The sequence below is a fragment of the Marmota marmota genome, unplaced genomic scaffold (assembly GCF_001458135.2).
Source record: "Marmota marmota marmota unplaced genomic scaffold, marMar, whole genome shotgun sequence".
Taxonomy (NCBI): Eukaryota; Metazoa; Chordata; class Mammalia; order Rodentia; family Sciuridae; genus Marmota; species Marmota marmota.
In genome coordinates, this window is record NW_026000174.1 from 64,634,003 (window position 1) to 64,652,051 (window position 18,049).

General features: G+C 52.4%; 2 protein-coding genes across 5 annotated transcripts; both read right to left on the reverse strand.

Moving 5' to 3' along the window:
• Positions 1-119: 119 nt before the first annotated feature.
• Positions 120-8,178, reverse strand: Mta2 (metastasis associated 1 family member 2). The gene is made up of 17 exons (XM_015478078.2): positions 7,529-8,178; positions 6,763-6,830; positions 6,368-6,461; positions 4,760-4,877; positions 4,561-4,624; positions 4,257-4,374; positions 3,854-3,956; positions 3,569-3,668; positions 3,216-3,404; positions 3,037-3,111; positions 2,861-2,919; positions 2,285-2,382; positions 2,018-2,157; positions 1,293-1,521; positions 1,002-1,091; positions 401-519; positions 120-293 (listed from the first exon to the last, which is right to left on the reverse strand). Exons 1-17 carry the CDS (start codon positions 7,554-7,556, stop codon positions 141-143), a joined length of 1,845 nt encoding a protein of 614 aa, XP_015333564.1. The 5' UTR covers positions 7,557-8,178; the 3' UTR covers positions 120-140.
• A 142-nt stretch (positions 8,179-8,320) lies between these two features.
• Eml3 (EMAP like 3) lies at positions 8,321-18,049 on the reverse strand. Of its 4 annotated transcripts, none has more exons than XM_048788997.1 (22): positions 17,862-18,049; positions 16,854-17,025; positions 16,517-16,774; positions 16,308-16,421; positions 14,967-15,034; positions 14,675-14,798; positions 14,280-14,450; positions 14,058-14,127; positions 13,865-13,975; positions 13,525-13,620; positions 12,875-13,030; positions 12,574-12,715; positions 12,033-12,184; positions 11,825-11,950; positions 11,611-11,742; positions 11,114-11,181; positions 10,544-10,632; positions 10,375-10,472; positions 9,934-10,021; positions 9,276-9,374; positions 8,870-9,000; positions 8,321-8,783 (listed from the first exon to the last, which is right to left on the reverse strand). In XM_048788997.1, the coding sequence occupies exons 1-22, from the start codon at positions 17,881-17,883 to the stop codon at positions 8,580-8,582; spliced, it is 2,691 nt and encodes an 896-aa protein (XP_048644954.1). In that variant the 5' UTR covers positions 17,884-18,049; the 3' UTR covers positions 8,321-8,579. The 4 variants fall into 4 exon arrangements, with proteins under 4 accessions (XP_048644954.1, XP_048644955.1, XP_048644953.1 ...); XM_048788998.1 differs by having other exon boundaries at positions 14,675-14,795; positions 16,517-16,777; XM_048788996.1 differs by having other exon boundaries at positions 16,517-16,777.

Consider the following 18,049-nt stretch of genomic DNA (forward strand, 5'->3'; position numbering starts at 1 on the left):
TTTTTTTTTTTTTTTTTTTTTTGTCTTTTTCTCTTTTTTTCCATCTAGTCTTCCTGGAGCTAGTCTTGCTCAGAAACTCCTATTTCCCATACCCAACAAACTGGGTACTCAACCTCTCAGCCCCTCTCATTATGGAATCCCTACCTGGTATCTTTTGTGGCCACAAACACCACAGGATTGGGAGCATCAGCTGGGTTTAGTTTCTGACGTTTAGCTGCTGGCTGTGAGCTTGAACGAATCCCTGAGGCCAGAGGCCTTCCATTGGCAGAGAAGGGGACCCCTGCCCCTGCCATCTGGAAAAGGATGGAACAGAGCAATGAGGGAGGAATTCCCCTCCAATTCCTATCAGAAACAAAAGTCCACTCAATTCAGCTTGGCCTACGCCAGTCTTTCAACTCACAGTCTCATAGGCCCGTTTCACCATAATTCCTCCCAAGCCCCGGTTTTGGGTCAGCTGGTTTCTGTTGATTGGTGTCTTGGTGCCCCGAGGTGTTTTTGGTTTCAGAGGTGCCTGGGCCACTGTCAGGAAAAATAAATAAATAAAACAGAAATTTCATACCTTCTCCCTATGTAATTTCCCTTTCTCACCTCCATCTCTTTGGGCCAGCAGTTTGCCTAAGCATTCTCAAAAGTAATGTTGGGGGAATGCTCTGAGAAGCTATTTAACAATATTCCCCCCCCCCAATCATATGAATATGATATTATCAAATCAGGTTATAGATATGAAAAAGCATTATAGGGCTGAGGTTGTAGCTCAGTGGTGGAACACATACCTAACATGAATGCATGAGGCCCTGGGTTCCATCTCTAGCACCACAAAAATAAAGAAATAAAATACACACCCACAAAAGTATATAGTCGGTTAAGACTAAATCTCTTGGAATCAGTGGGAAAGAAAAATGTAGGAAGAAAGGTCACAGTAGGACTGGGAGCCTGACACCACTCTTAACTGTCCATATCCTCTACACACCCTGGATCCAGTCTGGTTCCCCATCCCATACCCAGATCTTTGACAATAGTTGCCAGGGGCAGCCGCACCAAAGGGTGAATTTTCAGTGGAGTCTTGGCAGCCTTAGGAAGTCGAATGGAGCCTAGACAAAAGAAGAAAAATTCTGAAGGGGTTTTGTTATTCAGACATCTTCTGGGGCATGAACCAGGTCTAATCTCCTAAATAATAATAATAAAACTTCCGTGGCTTACTATCTCTACAGTCATTAAACTACCAGAGAAACACTGGTATCTAGCCAGAGCACCCCTGAACCCACCACTAGCCCGGCCACTCATGCCCTTACACTCTGCCTTGATGGCATTGGCATTGATAGGGGCATAGGGTCGTCGGGCAGCCCTCCTTGGCTGTAACAGGTCCCTGCACATTCGTCTGGCAAGACGGGTCAGCTTCGTGGTCTGGAGCAGGAAAGTCTGCCTGTTCTTGGCCAGCAGCTTGGCCCGGTTGGCGCTGGTAGTATAGGGGGAGAGACTTTGGGCTTCAGGTCTGGATAAATGTCCCCTCGAGTGTGGCTCCTGGAGGAAGGGCATAGGAAAAAGGGAGACTGTAGATTGGCACTAAGGATCCCTTTTTACTTCTAATACCTGCAGAGCGCAATTTATTTCTGCCTGATCTTTTTTGTTCGGTTGATTAGTTTTTGTATTTTTTTCCTTTGGAGTACTAATGATTGAATCCAGAGCCTCTCATGTGCTAGGCAAACTCTCTACTGCTGAGCTATATCCCCAACCCTTCTTATTTTGAGATAAGGACTTGCTAAATTGTCCAAGCTGGCCTCAAACTTGTGATCCTCCTGCCTCTGCCTCCTGAGTAGTTGGATTTATGGGCATGAGCCACACACAGCCATCTGATCTCTTTACTGACACCCCAATATAATGGGCTGCCCAATACTATCAAGTATCCCTGCCCATCAAACCATCCCCATGGAAGCAGGTGGGTATTCTGGCCTTTGCCTCAAGCTTATATCACTATGTTCACTGCTCTCTTCTGCCTGTCCCTCCCATTGATCCTTACTGTGGTGCCCCGAGCAGCTCCCTCAAGCTGGGTTGGGGTCTTCAGTCCCCCATATTTCTTCCAGTAGATCCAACAGGAAGCACAAAGGCGGCACTGCATGTTGGGTGGGCCCCAGGCATACCACTGGGCAGACTGTGTGGCTATAGGAGCATGGAGAGGAAAGGGGAAATTGCTGGTGGGAAACATGCTACCTGAGCCCCTTAGACTCTTGGGCTAGAGCAGGCCTCCCACCCACCCCTAGCATCCCTGTCCCTCCCTGAAACTCACTGTGGCAGCTCTCACAAGTCAGGCCCTTCTGGAATCCAGCCCCATTCAAACCAGGCTTTGAACCCACAGAAATGATCTGGTTAGGGTTTGGTTTAGTGCTAATGAAAAAAGTGGGAGAAATAGGGGAAAGAAGTCAAGGAAAAGAATTCATTCATTTCCACCCTGTCTCTCTCTCTCTCTCTCTTTTTTGGTACTGCATATTAAATCCATGGGATCTTTACCACTAAGCTATAGTTTTTATGTTAAAAGAAGGTCTCGTTAAGTTGCTTAGGGGCTCACTAAGTTGCTGAGGTTGACCTCAGATTAGCAATCACCCTGCCTCACCCTCCCAAGTAGCTGGGATTGCTTTTAAAAAAAAATTATTTATATATATATATAAAATTTTTTTAAAAAATTTGGTCCTTGGGATCAAACCCAGGGCCTCATGCATGCTATGCACATGTTTATCACTGAGTATTCCCAGCCCCTATTTTTATAATTTGATTCTGCCTTCTGCTCACCCCCAACCACTGAGAAAGGCACAGGTTGGAGGAAGAGAAGGAAATCATGCCATCCTCCCCTACCCACCTTACTTACTAGGTAGGGATGTAGACCTGTTTCAGTTTGCTATCTGCTTCAGCAGCTTTCAATCTTTTCTGCAAGAAGGGAAAGAAGAGAAGATTCAGAGGCTCTCAGCAGGGAAGATGTCATCAACTTCAAAGGCAGAGGTGAGCAAAAAGCATGTGGTACAGCCTCCCCAGCCCAGACCATACCTGCTGAATATACCGGTCTGTGGTTTTCCACATGTAATAAAACTGAACTATGCTGGCAAGTGACTTCCAGGGTAACTAAGAAGGGCAGGGGGAGGAAACATGAGCTTGTATCTGGCCCCAGGTCTGGGTTCCCTGACCCACCACCTCTCCCACCTCTCCTTTTAGCCCCATCCACTTACAAAATCCTGGCGAATGTCATTGAAATCCTTCCCATACTTCTCTAGGGCCTCCTCGAAGAGCATAGCCTCAGAGGCAGACCATTCCTCCATCTCATCCCGACACAGCACTGGGCCCCCCTGGGGCACCAGGGTCGACATGGCTTTAGCTAAGTCATAGCCATTCCTTTGCAATGTGTCCATGGCATGAAACTACAGAGAAAGCAGAGACAAGGCTAAGAACTTAAGTCTCAGCACCACTAGCCTGTTGCTCTTTAAATATTCCTACTTCCTGAGACATCCTCCTCTCCTATTCCCAAGGTCTGCAGATCCCCACAAAGCCACGCCAGCCCAACTACCCACCAACTTCTGCTCACCAGAGTGATGTCTCGGGAAGCGGCAGCTGCACTCATGTGCAGGCTTGGCTGCCGAATGGAGCTGCTGCAATCTAGGGCTCTCGCAAAGGTCCCCACAGCTCTAAGGGAGATATTGAGAAGTCAAAGAGAAAAGAAGGTGCAAACAGACTGAGGAATTAAGCCATAGGAGAAAAAGAAAAATACCCATACCAAAAAACAAATAAAGCCCATCTCTAAGAATGGGTAGGACTCAGAACTATGGCCACACCTCCCCCAGCCCATCTTCCCCATCCACCCACCCCTCACCGGGCCACCACGAGAAATTGATCAATCTGCCGGTCTGTGAGAGGATTGTCTGGGTCCCAGACCTTCATCTCCATCTTCTGTTGGTTCCGATTATCCAATTCTCCTGGAGAGCAAACAATGGCATCATCAGGGAGAAGGAAGGAGAGTAACTGGTGTCTTGATTACTCACAATTTCACCTCCTTCCTCCTTTCCGCCTACTTGGAGTCTATCAACCACCTCAACTCTCAGAATTATCCCAGCTGAGCCCATCTGCCCCTTTCAGGTTTCTAAGGACCCATTCCATCAGAATCACAGCACAGACTGTGCACTGCATACCCTAGGACATATCACTGTGACTGTGATGTTAGAGAGCCCATGGGAGTTAGATAACCCAGTAGTCATATAGTCTCCCCTGGTGCTTACCCTCTGCCAGACGATCTGGGATCTCAGCTTGGTATTTACAACCAACTCTGATCTCCCCTTGATCAGCTAGAAGTGTCTTCTGTACAGGGTCAAACACCAGTGAATAAAAAAAGCAGTCCTGGTGATGGGGAGAGAAAAGGTAAGCAAGGCAGTAGTCCAAGTAGGCAGGGGAGCAGTGGGGTTTACCCAGAGTTCCCAAGACAGGCAGTCTGTCAACCTTTACCTCTTCACTGTCCTACTTTTCTCCTATCTTTTAGGGGCAACACCCACTCCCCTCCCTCATCTTCTAATACCTCCTTCTCACCTCCTTTTCCAGGTACTGGCTCAAAATATCTGTCTCATTCAAGAGGGTCACACTGCATTTCCCCCTATAGAAAACAGGTTATAGAAAACCTTGAATCAGCCCTTCATTCCCTCTCCACAGCATATCCAATATACCACCCCCTCCACTGTATCTTCTAAATAAGTACATACAGGCCACATTGGTCCTGATCATCCTATACCTTATGTGGGTGGCTGGTAATGATTCAAATTGCCGAGAAAGAAAAAGTTCCCTGTGTTTCAACTGATGTCTCTGCTGCTCCGATACCCCTGGCTGTTTTGATTCCTCCTCAAACTCCCCTAGGACAATAAGGCAGAAAAAAGAAACTAAGTCAGAAAGAAGGCACCCTGGAAACTCTAATCCAGAGAAAACATTTCCTAGCTCAGTTGTTCTCACTCTTCCTGGATATCTTACCCTTACCTACCAGCTTTCTCTCTTAGCCTTATGCCTCATTATGAAAAACTGTGAGTCAAAGAATGCCATAAAAATGCATCCCATACCCAGCTACCAACATTTAGACACTGCTCAAAGCGCAAATACTGCTACACCAGGCCCAGCAAGAATATCACACTTGGCTCTTTCTTTCTAAACTAGCTTGAGGTCCAGGAACCCAGTAAGATGAAAGAGTATCACACAAGGTTGTGTTTACTAGTTCCTCTTTTCAGATTTCAGGAGATTCTGCACTCTAAAACATCACATGCAACCCTAACTATCCCTTCTTTTCTACTTGGCTAATAATAGTTTGTGGGGCTTTCAAGGACAGCACCTCTCAAGCCAGTGCCAACACTTCCTCCCCAAGGAGCTGCAGCTTGCCCTGAAACCTTAGTGGAAAGGGTTAACCTGGCTAAGAGCCAATCAAAGTGGGAGGGGGTAGAAGAGCCTCAGGCCCAGGCTCATTGGTGCATTGTTCCCAACCTCAGGGAGAAGGGGGGCGGGGTGCAGATGACTCCGCCCCTAGCCTGTGTGCACCGGAAACCCTGTACTAAGGCAAGGGGGACCACACCCCCCACACCCCTTCTGATTGGACAAGGCCAAGGTCAGCCCCTGCCAGATGGGGCTGGAAACCCCAAAGGGCCAGGGAACTTGGTAAGCCCAGCTCTCCATTAACCTCTTCACGACCAAAGCAGCATGGAAAAAGCAAAATAATTTAGGAAGAATAGGAACAAAAAGAAAGAAAACCAAAGCAGTAAAGGGAAAAGAAGCTAAGGAAAACTAAAAGAAAAACATTTTAAAAGAAGATGAGAATTTAAAGAGAAAAAGACAAGGAAAAAGGAAAAAAGAAGGATGTAAAATAAAGTGGAGGGGGAAAGGGAAGTGGTGAAAAAGAAGAAAAAGTGCAAGAAAACTTTCCAACCAGATGCCACCTTCTTATTTTCTCCCTTCAGTGTAGACTCATCACCTTGTGATTACAAAATAAGCCTGCTTCCCTGTTATGAAGGCTCCTCACAATCTCTTCCTCTTCAGCTTGACCTTCACACTCACTACCCACTGCCTTAACTGTATTAAAAACTGTCTTCTCTAAAGCTCTTCCTCCCCAATCTAAACATCTGTCCCCCCACCCTCTCTCTCTCACACACACAAACTATAGTCCGGCTTCTCTTATCATGGTCTCACCACCCTGCTTCCAACCCCAACGTGTAAAAACAGGCCTCCCTCCACCGACAGGGCATTTCCCAACCCCCAAACTCACACCCCTGCCTTGGGCACACTACCAGGGAAAACACCTGCAGGGACATGCCCAGGCCTCAGATCAAGGGGAGGGGAGGGAAAGGGGAATGAAGGCACTCACTGGCATTACTATCAGCCAGGCTGTTGAGGCTACTAGAAATGTCCCTTCGCCGAAAAAGACAAACAACCTTTGCTTCCACATTTCCATTTGCAGTCTAAAGGAGGGGGAAAAATGTGGTAGTGAATATTGGTCATTTGAAAGTGGAAGACCTAAAGAAAAGACTAACAGCAGTCAATAAATTACTTAGAGACCTACTTCCAAATCCTTTTCCTTAGCCCCCAAGAGAGAACAGTAAAGTTCTCATTAAGTTCCCAATAGTCTTTCCTGATTACATCAAATGAATGAATGAATGAATGCATATGAATGGGTACTTAAGATAGGATCCTCTCTCACCTGAAGTTAGAGATCCCAGAAGAGACCACTTGGGGTGGGGGACTGGGTTCTGCTTGACTTACCTTGTTGAGCTCCTCAATCCGTCTAACCAGGTAAGGATTGCTGGAGGAGTTCTCAAAATAGACGTAATCTGTAGGAGGGGGTGGGGAAGAACCGGGAAGATCAGAAGAGGTAGGAGAGCCTGAGTACCTGGAGGAAAGTCAGCTTGAGTGGACCAAAAAGAGACAAGGGTCCAAGTAGAAGGGACGCTGAGATGTAGAAATGGACACTAAGAAAACAAGGATGCCCCCCACCCCTGCCGCACTTAATTCTAAAATCAGATCTTCACTCAGATGGAAGACTTAACAAAGTTATGAGAAGCAAGGGTTCCCCTGCAGTCCCCACAACTTAGTGATGGAGTTGCACCCACGTTGGCAAACCGAGCAACTGTTCACTCTAGCGCAGAGTCCCCCGCCCCCCACTTTGCTAACCGAGGCGCACAAAACACCAAGAGGAGCAAACCTCCAGGCAGCTCCCCCGCAGGTGGCCAAGCGGTCGCCCTGGCCCTCGCGTCGCGTTGCTGCACTGTCAGCCCCTTCAACAAGTTTCCCAAGCCCACTCCCTGCCCGGGGTTCCCGAAGCAGCCCTCAGAGTGCCGTCGAGGTTGCCCGCAGCTCTCCGGGAGTCCAGATGCCCGACCGCGTCGCCGTCGCGGTTCCGGTTCCGGTCAGTGCTCCAGTCCATGCAGCCCCAGACGTGGCTTCTTGCGCCACCGGGTGCCGAGCCTCTCTGGTCCCGGCCCACAACCTCTCCCACCCCGGGTCCCGCACCTCTGCGCCGGGTACTCACCCCCCACCCGGTACATGTTGGCCGCCATGGCCGTTCCCGCCGCCGCCTCCGGCCGCACAAAGGGGTCCGGGAGGCTCGCGGGGGCAGGGCTCGGATCGAGGCGAAGCCCGCAGCGCGGGGATGGCGCTTCGCGGGAATCTCGGTGGGGTCTGCGTAGCCAGCAGCTCCGCTGCCTCAGCCGTCGCGGTTCATTCTGGCCCGCGCTGTCGCTGCTGCTGCTATCGCCTCACGCCCCGGACGCCGAGGCCGGCGCCGGTCCTCTCGGCTTCTTCCGGAATGAGCTCGTTCCTGCCGGACCCGAGCCAGGCTCCGGTTTCCCCCGCCCTCGCCGAGTCCCACCAGACGTTGGGCTCTGCCGGCCGCGGGTAAGGTTTGCCCTGCCCGCCTCGCCTCCTTCCGGAACACCTTCGGCGGATCCGGAGAACAAGGCCCGGCGCTCGGCTCAGGTCGGAGAGCAGGACCCCACAGATCGGCCACTTCCGGAAATGGTTCGGCTCTTTTCGGCCAGCCGGGGTCCGGCGCTCGATTATTTCCGCTTCAGCTCGGCTCCTCCTCCGAGAGCGGGAGAGGAGCGGAGCTTAACTCTCTCCTCTCTGGAACCCTACAGCTTCGACTGCGGCCCCGAAACACGCGCGCCCTCGCACTTCGCGTGGTTATTTGCAAACGGCTTTGCCTGCTATTTGCATGAATGGTCTGCTCTCCCTTACTCTTTCTGCACTCCTCTTTATTCCTTCATCCCCACCCCACAGGGTCCCGGAGGCGCCCAGCCGCGCCCCACGAAAGCACCGGGAAGCGACTTTGTTTTGTTTATTGCCCCTCAGCAGGCAGCGGGAGTCAGGGCCTAGGCTGGGGCTGCCCGGCTCAGCCAGCGGGTCTATACAGTGTGTGCAAGGGTGCCTTTTGCCCCCTCCAGGGAAATGCGCGATCGGGAATGTCTCGAAGTCGAGGAAAAGGTCGGCCCAGGAAAGGGTCGACCTGCGGTCCTGGGGGATTATTCCGGCAGGGCGGGGCCGTGCCGCAGGGCCAGTCGGTCCTGTAAGGCAACGAACGATCAGACGTCGAGGGAGGAGGCGGGAGAGAGGGAGGGGGTCCGAGAGGGCGTGGCGGGCGGCTGCCCGGCACCCCCAGCGCCCAGCACTCTCCACTGGAAGATGCTGGCGTCCTTGCCGCCTAGCGAGACGAGGTACGAGTCGTCATGCGTGAACCGGACACTGGTCACGTGGCTCCCGTGGCCCCCATACATGCGGCTCGGCGCCTAGGCCAGAAGAAAGGTTGGGTTGCAGTGGTGGTGGAGCCCGGGGAGCCAGACCACCCGTCCTTGGCGGCCCCCAGCAGCCTCACCTTGGCGCGTGCACATGGGTACTGGAAGAGGTGCACTTTACAGAAGTCGTCGGCCACCGCCACCACGCGCTCGTTGTGGGAGCGGCACAGGGAGTTTATGTCTGTCCCATCAGAGCCGTCCGGCCACACGCCTAGCACAACGGCGGGCCTCAGCCTGGCATCTTCCCTACCACCACCCACGACTCCAAACTGCTCCATTTTCGGAGCTCAAGCTGCCACTGCCACCCACCGGCTGCGTTCCAGGCAATCCTTCCTGGTCCCCAGGGCTGGAGGGACCTCCCGGGTTGATCTGCGGGTTTCTTGCCACCCACCCAACACACACACCCAGCATTCTGAGCCTAGAGCCGGCTCCAGCTTGTCTGCCCACTGCTCCTGCAGGGTTCTGGGTCCCCGCGTCCCTGCTTACCATAGACATGAAAGCCCAGTACACAGGTGTAGGTAGCCCATTCCCGGTCTCGGCTCTCATAGCGATTCCTCAGCAGCTTACAGCCTCCAGCCACGTCCCCTGGGGAGAGGGGAAGAGGGAGTCAAACTAACTCAGTTCTCATCCTGCCCTCAGTCAGGAAGTGCCAGGAAAGGCCTGGCTAGAAAGACTGGCTTATGGCCAGGTGACATGTGAATTGGTCACAGCGTAGGTCCTCTTACCCCCACACCTGCAGAACCCAGGGTGAAACCTACCCTTGTGCTCCCTAAATTCTTGCTGAAGTTCTAACAGCTTCTCATGAGTTCTCCCTAGATAAGTCAGCCCCTCCACACCTACCCTGAGAAACTTTTCCAAAACAATCTTTTCTTAGTGCATTTTTCAACTCCCTCAAGTCCTTGTGGGAAGAAGACACATGGTGTGAAACTGCATGTGGTTTTTTGTTTTTTTCAAATCACAGAATTCCTCCTATGTGGGTAATTCCAACTCTACTTTAACCCCATCTCCACTTCTGCATATGACAGCCCCTCTGCTTGGAGTGCCCCAAGTATTTTCCTTCATCCCATCACAACCAGGAACCCCCCACACAAATAAAACCTACTCCGATTATCCTCTTCCTATGTCCTCCCCCACTGCCACTCACAGTAAAGAATTTCATAGTCCCCAGAATTGGACATGATGAAGTTCCCATCCTTGGACCAGTCCAGGTGAGTAATGAAGCTGGAGTGACCCTAAGAACAGGATCAAGTTTGGTTGGTTGGTTTTGTTTTTAATATTGGGGATTGAACCCAGGGGCACTCAACCACTGAGCCACATCCCCAGTCATTTTTATATATTCAAAGACAGGATCTCCCTAAGTTGCTTAGGGCCTTGCTCAGTTGCTGAGGCTAGCTTTGAACTTGCGATCCTCCTGCCTCAGCGTCCTGAGTAGCTAGGATTACAGGTGTGCACCATAGGTGGATCAGGAGTTTAAACAAAACAAATGTAACCATCATTTCACATCCCCAGACACCCCTTTAATGTATCAGACCCCTGTGAGTATACCCATTGTTAGCATGCTCCAACCTTCACCCAGCTGCCTTACCACACAGCGGCCAAAGCGGCTGGACTTGGCACCATCACTGGAAACACTATAGATGTAGATCATGTTGTCATGGGAACCGATGGCTAGGTACAACCCATCTGCAAAGAGAGGCACTCAGAAAGAGAAGGGCCAGGGAAGGACCTGAGTCCAGGGTGGGGGTGTCTCCCACCTGGGCTGTACCGGACAACTGAGAGCTGTTCATTGCCATCAGTGACATCAGACACGATCTCTCTGGTCTCTGTGTCCAACACCAACCACCTGGAAGGAAGGGAGGGGGAGGAAGATAGGGAAGTGAAAAGGCAGGATGTGAGGATCCTCAGAGAGGCCCTGAGTAGGGTAGGGGGTGGCAAATCAACAACCTCAAAAAGGCTGTGATGTAGGAAAGAGGTTACCACTATAGTCTTAGGAAAAGGGAAGGGCCTACCACAAGGACTTTGTGGAATTGGTAAGCCTGTCACTTCCCTGTGTTTGTCTCCCCTGGGCCTCTCCTATTGCACTGCTTCTCCATCCTGGGCTGCCACTTCCTCCACTCCCTGGGCCTGGATGAGGGAGTGGCTGGGGAAAGGGTGAAGACAATTATCCCAGAACAGGGGAAGAGAAGCAGTTTTTGGGGAGAAGCACCAAGGAATGGAAAGGCACATTTGGGCTCCTGAGCTGCCTCAGCCACTCTTATCCCCTTTACCAGAAATCCTTCCCAAACCTCCCTGCTTTCCCTCCCAGGAGTCCTGGGCCCTCTCACCTCCCCGTGTTCAGTCCTACTGCCACGACTGCCCCACTCGGGTGGAAGTCAGCGCAGAGACCTGTCTCCTGGGAGGGGAGAAGGTGAATTCAAGGTGCCTTTCTAGTGAGGGAACTTTCTTGCCATCTTGGTAACTTCAAAACCTCCTTCTCCAAGGAGAAGACGGAGGAAGAGAGGGACAGAAGACCTATGATGGAGGCAAGGTCACTGGAGCCAAAAAAAAGGGTGGTACTCAAAACCCCTAGCCACCAGAAGAAAGGCCGCCAGCTGTGCTGTAAATTGACCACACAGTTGCTGGATCAAGAAGAGGCCTGAGGGGGCAATGCTCAGGGGCACTAGGGGCATCAGCTTTTACCAGTCAGTACAGAATATCTGAGTAGCCATACCAGTACAAACTGGCTGCCTCTGGAGCACAGAAGGAGAAGCAATGTTGGGGAAGGAACGGCCACAGGAGTCATGGTGTGTGTGACACAGAGATCAGAGATATCTGGCTGTACCTTGAGGTCGATGCTCCAGGCAAGTGCATGGGCCTCCCCATCCCATAGGCAGAGCTGCCGGTCATGGCCGCAGGTGAGGAAGCGGTTCTGGGAAGGATGTGTACAGAGACCCCAGAGCTCATCTGTGTGGCCCTGCAACACATATGACCTATCACCACGGTCCCTCCCCCAATACCTCTTCCCTCCCTCCTCCTCCTGCTCTCAGCCCCCCAACCTGGATCACAGGGGAGAAACCCTGAGCCAGATCTCCCCTCAGCAATGCATTCTTCGTGGTTCCTACTAGCAGCTCAGAACCAAGCCCTTCAGCAATGGCCCGCACAGCCCCAAAGTGTTCTGGAATCTGCAGAGTGGTAACAGAATGTCAAAAGCCTACTAACCATTCCTCTTCCTCCTTCCACCCTTGATCCCAGTCCAAGCCTCACCTCAGCTTCCTGGAGGGCCACCAACCCAGGCCCCCACTGTACCAACCGTCGGTCCCGCCCACCACCACTCAATACTGTCCCATCCCGACGGAGACACAGGGCGAAGATGGAACCTTCGTGAGCATGGGCCTGGGCCACAATTCCGTAGGTCTCTGTTGGCAAAGCCCCAGAGGTCATGATCTTGGGGTACAGATGAGTAATAAAAAAGGGTAACCTAGGCTGTCACAATAGACTAAGACTCCCAGCTACTGAGTGTCTTCTGAATACTGTCTCTGATCCTCAGGACTGCCAATGTGCCTATTATTCTTCCCATTTTACAGACAGGACAACCAAACTTAGAGAAGTGAGGTGACTTTCTGAGGTCAGAAAACTAGTGGCCAAACTAAGATCCAGCAGACCCAAAGCCCCAGCCCTCTCTTCTTTGCCATGCTGGCCCCAGAGAACTTCCAGCTCTCAAGGTAAAAAGATGGGGAACCCTCTCCTCTGATCCTACAGACCCTCTGGGGTAAAAATGTTCCAGATGCCAGCCCCAATCACATACCTTTGGCCCCACCCCTGCCTGGGGTCCTGGCATCAGAGAGGCTCCGGCCCCAGGTGAGAATGTTCCCCTCTGAGTCCCCAGTGAGAATGTCTCCATCAGGAAGGAACACAAAGCAAGGGATAAACTTGGGTTTCTTGTATTTCTGGGGTAAGGACAGAGAGGAGGGGTCAAAGGGACGGGCAAAGACAAGAAGCCACAGGACAGTTGGGGGTTGGGGAGCCTTAAGGTCTACAATACCCAGACCAATCCTTCCAGCTCCACTCTTCCCCACCTTACCACCTCTCACTCATCCACATCTCACCCCAAAGACACCCTGTTTCCGGGCGAGGGTCCCATTCCCAGGAACCCCTGCTCCACCACTCCAGTTCCAGAAGTGGACATGAGATTTCCCACTGGTAACAATGCAGCTGCTGTCACGAGGGCTGAAGCCAACGGCCAGGACTGAGTCATTTGTACTCTGAAGGGAAGACACTAGATTCAGCCACCCCAACCCCTGTGCACCTTCCATCTCCTTGAGTCTTCAATCTGCATCCTGACAGAATACAACTGGCCTGCAGAAGCCCAGAAGCCTGAGCACAGCCCTTCCTTCATGACTTGGGCTGAGTATATAGCCCAGAACTACAGCACTTGCCTAGCATGCTAAAGGCCTCCCAAGAAGGCCATTCCCAGTGCCACAAAGGAAAAAAAAAAAAAAAGTCCCTGGTTCCTTAAGAGTTTGAATCCCTATGACTCCTGATTAATCACACTATGCCTCCTGAAGATAGATCTCCCATAGTCCCCATTTCACAGATGGACAAACCAAGGCTCAGAGAGGCTAGGAGGTTTGTCCCCAAGTGACCCAGCAAGAAAGGAAGTAAATGCACAAATAAATCTGGAGCTCTCTGTACTCTACCAGTACCAACCTGCCCCACCCTCAACCTTAAGACCCTCGAGGCCACCTGGACTCCTCACCTTGATCTCAGCCAGCTTCATTCCCCGGCTACAGTCCCACACTGACAGCATGTGCTCATTGGAATCATCCACCACACAAAGAAAAGCACCCTGATCCTGAGGATGAGGGGACACATAAGAGGAACTATGAGAGCACTGGAGATCTGGGGGTTCATGGTCATTAGGCAGGGGGTGCTATTACAGATGAGGAGGACAGAAGTTGACATATGTTCCTTTCTCAGGAGAACTGGCTGAGCAGGGCTCAGGAAGACCAGAACTTCTGAGGGTTCCTGGTGAAGTAGAAGAGTGGAGTCCCTGGGCAAGAAATAGGGGTCTGGAGGCTTCTTTGGAGTCAGCTCACCGCTGCTGAAAAGGCCAGAGCCCCAACTCCACGCTCAAAGGCCCCCAGTCCAATCTCCTGCAGCTTCAGCAGGGTCTCTGAGTCCCAGATGTGAACCACAGGCTGCAGGGGCTAGTGGAGGGGAAGGAGTTAGGGCTGTGCAGAAAAACTGGGCTGGGATTTCATCCTGTCTGCACAGTGTTCCACTACTTACCTTCCCATCCTTGTCTACTCCAGCTGTCTGTCCCGAGGCTACACGAACACCATCAGGGTGAACAGCAAGGCTAAGTGGGAGAGGAAACACTCTAGGGAAGGGAGTCTCTCTCAAGAGCAATCAAGACAACTCCTTGCTTGCAACTGTCTCTCCTGCTCCTCCACACCCAGCCAGAGCCCTTTTCCTACCAAGCCCACCATCCCCACGCCTCAGGCCCCTCACCAGCGAACGCAGTCTGTGTGTCCCCGGTAATGTCTCTGGCCACCACCTCCAGGACCCCCTGGGCCTCCCCCAGGCCGATACAGCACCACCACACAGGCAATGAAGTAGACCACCTCCCCAGAGCGCAGCACAAACAGATTAGAGCGGGAGTCACGACCCCTGTACCCATAACTGGAGTGGGGACCAAGGTCAAGGAAAGGGTCGGATCAAGAGCAGGAGGAGGAAGAGGGAGGAAGCTAGAGCTTCTGGCTAGCAGCACAACAGGCAGAAGGCTGGCAGGGAAATTTCCAGGGAGCTCCCTGCCCCCCACAGATCCAGGAAGAAACTGTAAGGAATGGCACAGGGTCCCAAGATGGGAAAGGGAGGTTCCCATGGGACTGGAGGGGATAGGATACACCCAGTCCAGGCTGAGGGTCTCCGGGGGTGGGCCACTGGGCAGCTCCTCAAGGCTGCGGATGCCAGACGGGATGTACATGGTAATGGGGCGACCACGAAGGAACATTTTCACTGAGATGCCTTCTATAGAGAAAAGGGGGATGTTAACCATCACCTTACAGCCCCCTCCCAGAAAGCCAGAGCAGAACTCCACCCACCACATCTCACAGATCCCCCCAAACAGCTCCTGGGGCTACAGCCCAAACCCTAACATGGTAACCTAACTTCTTCCCTCCATCCCTCTGTACATACCCAAATTGTAATTGCTCCTCCTTGATCCGGGACCTCCAGGGCTGGATAGAGGGTCTTTGCCCCCGCGGCTGTTTGGAAGAGTGAAAAAAATAGGGACTAGGGTCAGGACACAAGAAACCAGTTCCTCTAGAGATCAGTCACCCCTGTTTGGGATTTTCATGGTATCAGGCCTAGAGTAGATGGGGACTTTTTACTTCTTCCACATGAGATGAGAAGACAAGGCCACAAAGCTTGTAGGAGGATGTATGGGCCAGTGACCTTTCCTTCAGTCCTCCAAACCTCTGGCTATCAACATTTTTTTTTTTTTTTTTTAGGTTACTGTTGGATTGAATCCAGGAGTGCGTAACCACTGAACACATCCCCAGCCCTTTTCATATTTTATTTTGAGACATGGGTTTTGCTAACGTTGCTTACGGCCTCACTAAGTTGCTGAGACTAGCTTTGAACTCATGATCCTCCTGCCTCAGCCCCTGAGCCTTTGGGATTGCAGGTGTGTGCCATGGTGCCCAGCATTTTTTTTTTTCAAATTTTATTTCATGTAGTGCTAGGGATGGAGCTTAGAGCCTCACCACATGTTAGGCAAGTGTTCTATCCCCAGACCATAATTATTGACCTTTTTATTTCCCCATCTGTAAACAGAGCTAAAGTGAATCCAGAATATATACCAGCCCTGCCTTTCAAGTATCTGGGAAATAAGGAAGAAAGTTCTTATCTTTGAAGAGAAAAGTGATGGGTGAATTCCAGAGATCCTGTATTTGGATGATATCTCTTCAGAGAATAAAGTGGAGACCAAGGAGAGACACGGCTAACACGAACATCCAGGTACACACTGAAATAGCTATGTGCAGTCACTAAGCTACCCCTTTTCTCTAGAAGAAAGTTGATCTGTACTTGATACATTCTGAGGAAAGGGCAAACCAAAGCTCTGAGGACAGTCATCCATGAAAATCATGACAGCTTTTAGAAAAAACTCCAGGAATCTTGGAAGGTATATTGTGATATGGTAAAATGGGAAGGGGAATGGAATCAAGAAGAGTTGGGTTCAAATCTGGACTCTAGCTATGTGATCTCATGTAAATTACTTACCCTCTCTGAGCCTGCTCCCTCACCTGTGCAATGGATAGCATGAGACCACCTACCTCCCAATATATTGTAGGGACTGAATGAGATGGAGGGTTTAACACAGGACCTGATGATACACAGCAGGTGCCCACAGGAGTGCCTTTCTTCCTGTTGGGCAATGAGATCCCCAATCCCACATAGGGAAGTTAGGTGAGGGATGTGGAAATCAAGAAAGAACCAGAGCCTGGGGTGCGTGTGTTGACAGGGAGCCTTGCCCACCTCTCTGTGCTCCCTGACCGCAATAACAGGTTGGCGGAGGATGCTGCCTTCCTGGAGAGTTTCTGTCGGGGCCGCTCTGAGGGGGATGAAGAGGAGGAAGAATTTCTCCTTGGCCTGATGGGAGCAAAGTGAGCAGGTGAAGGTCATGACCTCCAGTCACGCCCCCAAATTCTCACACCCCTTCCCAACTTTTGCCACAAGACACCTACGTTTCAGCACGCTGTGGGGGCTGCACAGGCCTGAGAATCCCAGGGGGGCCGGGGGAGCCAGCCCCACTGCTGCTACTGCCGCCTCCTTCAGACTGGGTCCCACTAGGCTCCTCGCTGCCCCCCTGAGAGGCTGGGGGCCCATTGCTTAGACAAGGGGGCTCAGGGGATGGCTCCATCTCCACCTCTGTCTCCGTCTGGGTGCCTCGGCTCACCAAGGACAGGCTGCATGTGGGTGGTAGTCCTGGGGGCGCTGCAGGGCTGCTGGGAAGACAGTGAATCAACCTGACGCCCAGGAGGCCCAGGAAAGAGGAGGAAGGGAATGTGCCAACATGCATACCTGTCCCTCATAGGAGCTAGTGTGCCATAGCCCTGCAGAGAGGTGGGGGAGCCCTGCAGCCGCAGGAGGCGAAGGGCTTCTGCAAGTGCTGCCTTTACCAGCTCCATCTCCTCCTCCTGAACCCGAAGCCTCTGGTTCAGGGACTGCAAGGTGTCCTGAGCAGGGCCCTCACCTGGGAAAGGGGCAAGAAGCACTCAGAATGTGCTGCCACCTGGAGAAGAGGTTGAGGGGATTCTATCCCCCAACATCCTTACATTTGCCCAGTAGTACTGCCCCTTTCAAGCAGCCCCAGGCTTGGAGGCTCGTCCAGAGACAAGGAGAAGGTCCAGAGGGGAGGAGAAGGCTGTAGAGGACCAAGGGCCTCCTTCTGGCAGGACAGGCAGGGAGTCTGGCAAAGCGCCCTTCCTGCTGCCTTCTCAGCCTCCGCAAAGAGGGAGTACCATGGAGTACCAGGGGTGAAATATGGAGTACTGCCGAAGACCGTGGGAACCACGGATCCGCGGTACCGACAGACCGCAGTCCTTGCACCCCCACAGAAAGCTCAGGTCTCCATTAAAAGCAATATCACCCGAGCTGGAGACATCGGTAGAGAAGAGGGGGCAGGACAGTAGTCATACTTAGGACCCACAGTACAAGAAAAGAGATCGAGGGTGACGGGACAAGGGACTAGTGGTGACTATAGTCATAGTGAGCATCCCAGTGTAACAGTGGGGGTCCGAAATAAAAAGACCCGGAATACCATGGGAAGAGGCCCGGAGTAACAGGGAACAGCGAAACTTCGGGGACCCAGAGTAACATGGGAGGTAGAATGACGTTAGGGAAATCCAAAATGACAGCAGGAGAACCCAAGGAACTAGGTGGGCAACCTGGGGAACTGTGGAGGATGTTCAGAGCCCCTGAAGCGGAGGAGCACGCGGGCATGCCACCAGACAGCCGTCCTGCACTGGCAGCGCCCGACGGGCCGGCGCTCCGGGAAGGGGCACGCCGCCCGCCCCGCCCCGTACTCACCGGGCCCCGAGGCCCTGTCCATCCGGCCCCCGGTTTGCTGCGAGCGGCAGCGGCGGAGGCGTCTAAGCCGCGGGGGCCATGGCCGGGGAGAGGGGAAGGGGAAGCACCCCGGGGCGCGCGCGACGGCGTGCCGTGCCACCCCCCCGGGGGCGCTGTCGGGCGGAGGGAAAGGGCCTGGAGGGGGCGCT

What these genes read in the sequence shown, in the direction of transcription:
- Eml3 (XM_048788996.1), bottom strand. Translation starts at nt 17,883, where the DNA reads ATGGACAGGGCCTCGGGGCCCG. An exon ending in TGAAGCTGGCTGAGATCAAG is followed by an intron (nt 13,031 to 13,524) that starts GTGAGGAGTCCA and finishes TCTTCCCTTCAG; the next exon opens with AGTACAAATGACTCAGTCCT. An exon ending in ACCCATGTGCACGCGCCAAG is followed by an intron (nt 8,784 to 8,869) that starts GTGAGGCTGCTG and finishes CTTCTGGCCTAG; the next exon opens with GCGCCGAGCCGCATGTATGG.
- Mta2 (XM_015478078.2), bottom strand. Translation starts at nt 7,556, where the DNA reads ATGGCGGCCAACATGTACCGGGTGGGGG. An exon ending in TTACCAGCCACCCACATAAG is followed by an intron (nt 4,625 to 4,759) that starts GTATAGGATGAT and finishes TGTTTTCTATAG; the next exon opens with GGGGAAATGCAGTGTGACCC. An exon ending in CTTCCCGAGACATCACTCTG is followed by an intron (nt 3,405 to 3,568) that starts GTGAGCAGAAGT and finishes CTTTCTCTGTAG; the next exon opens with TTTCATGCCATGGACACATT.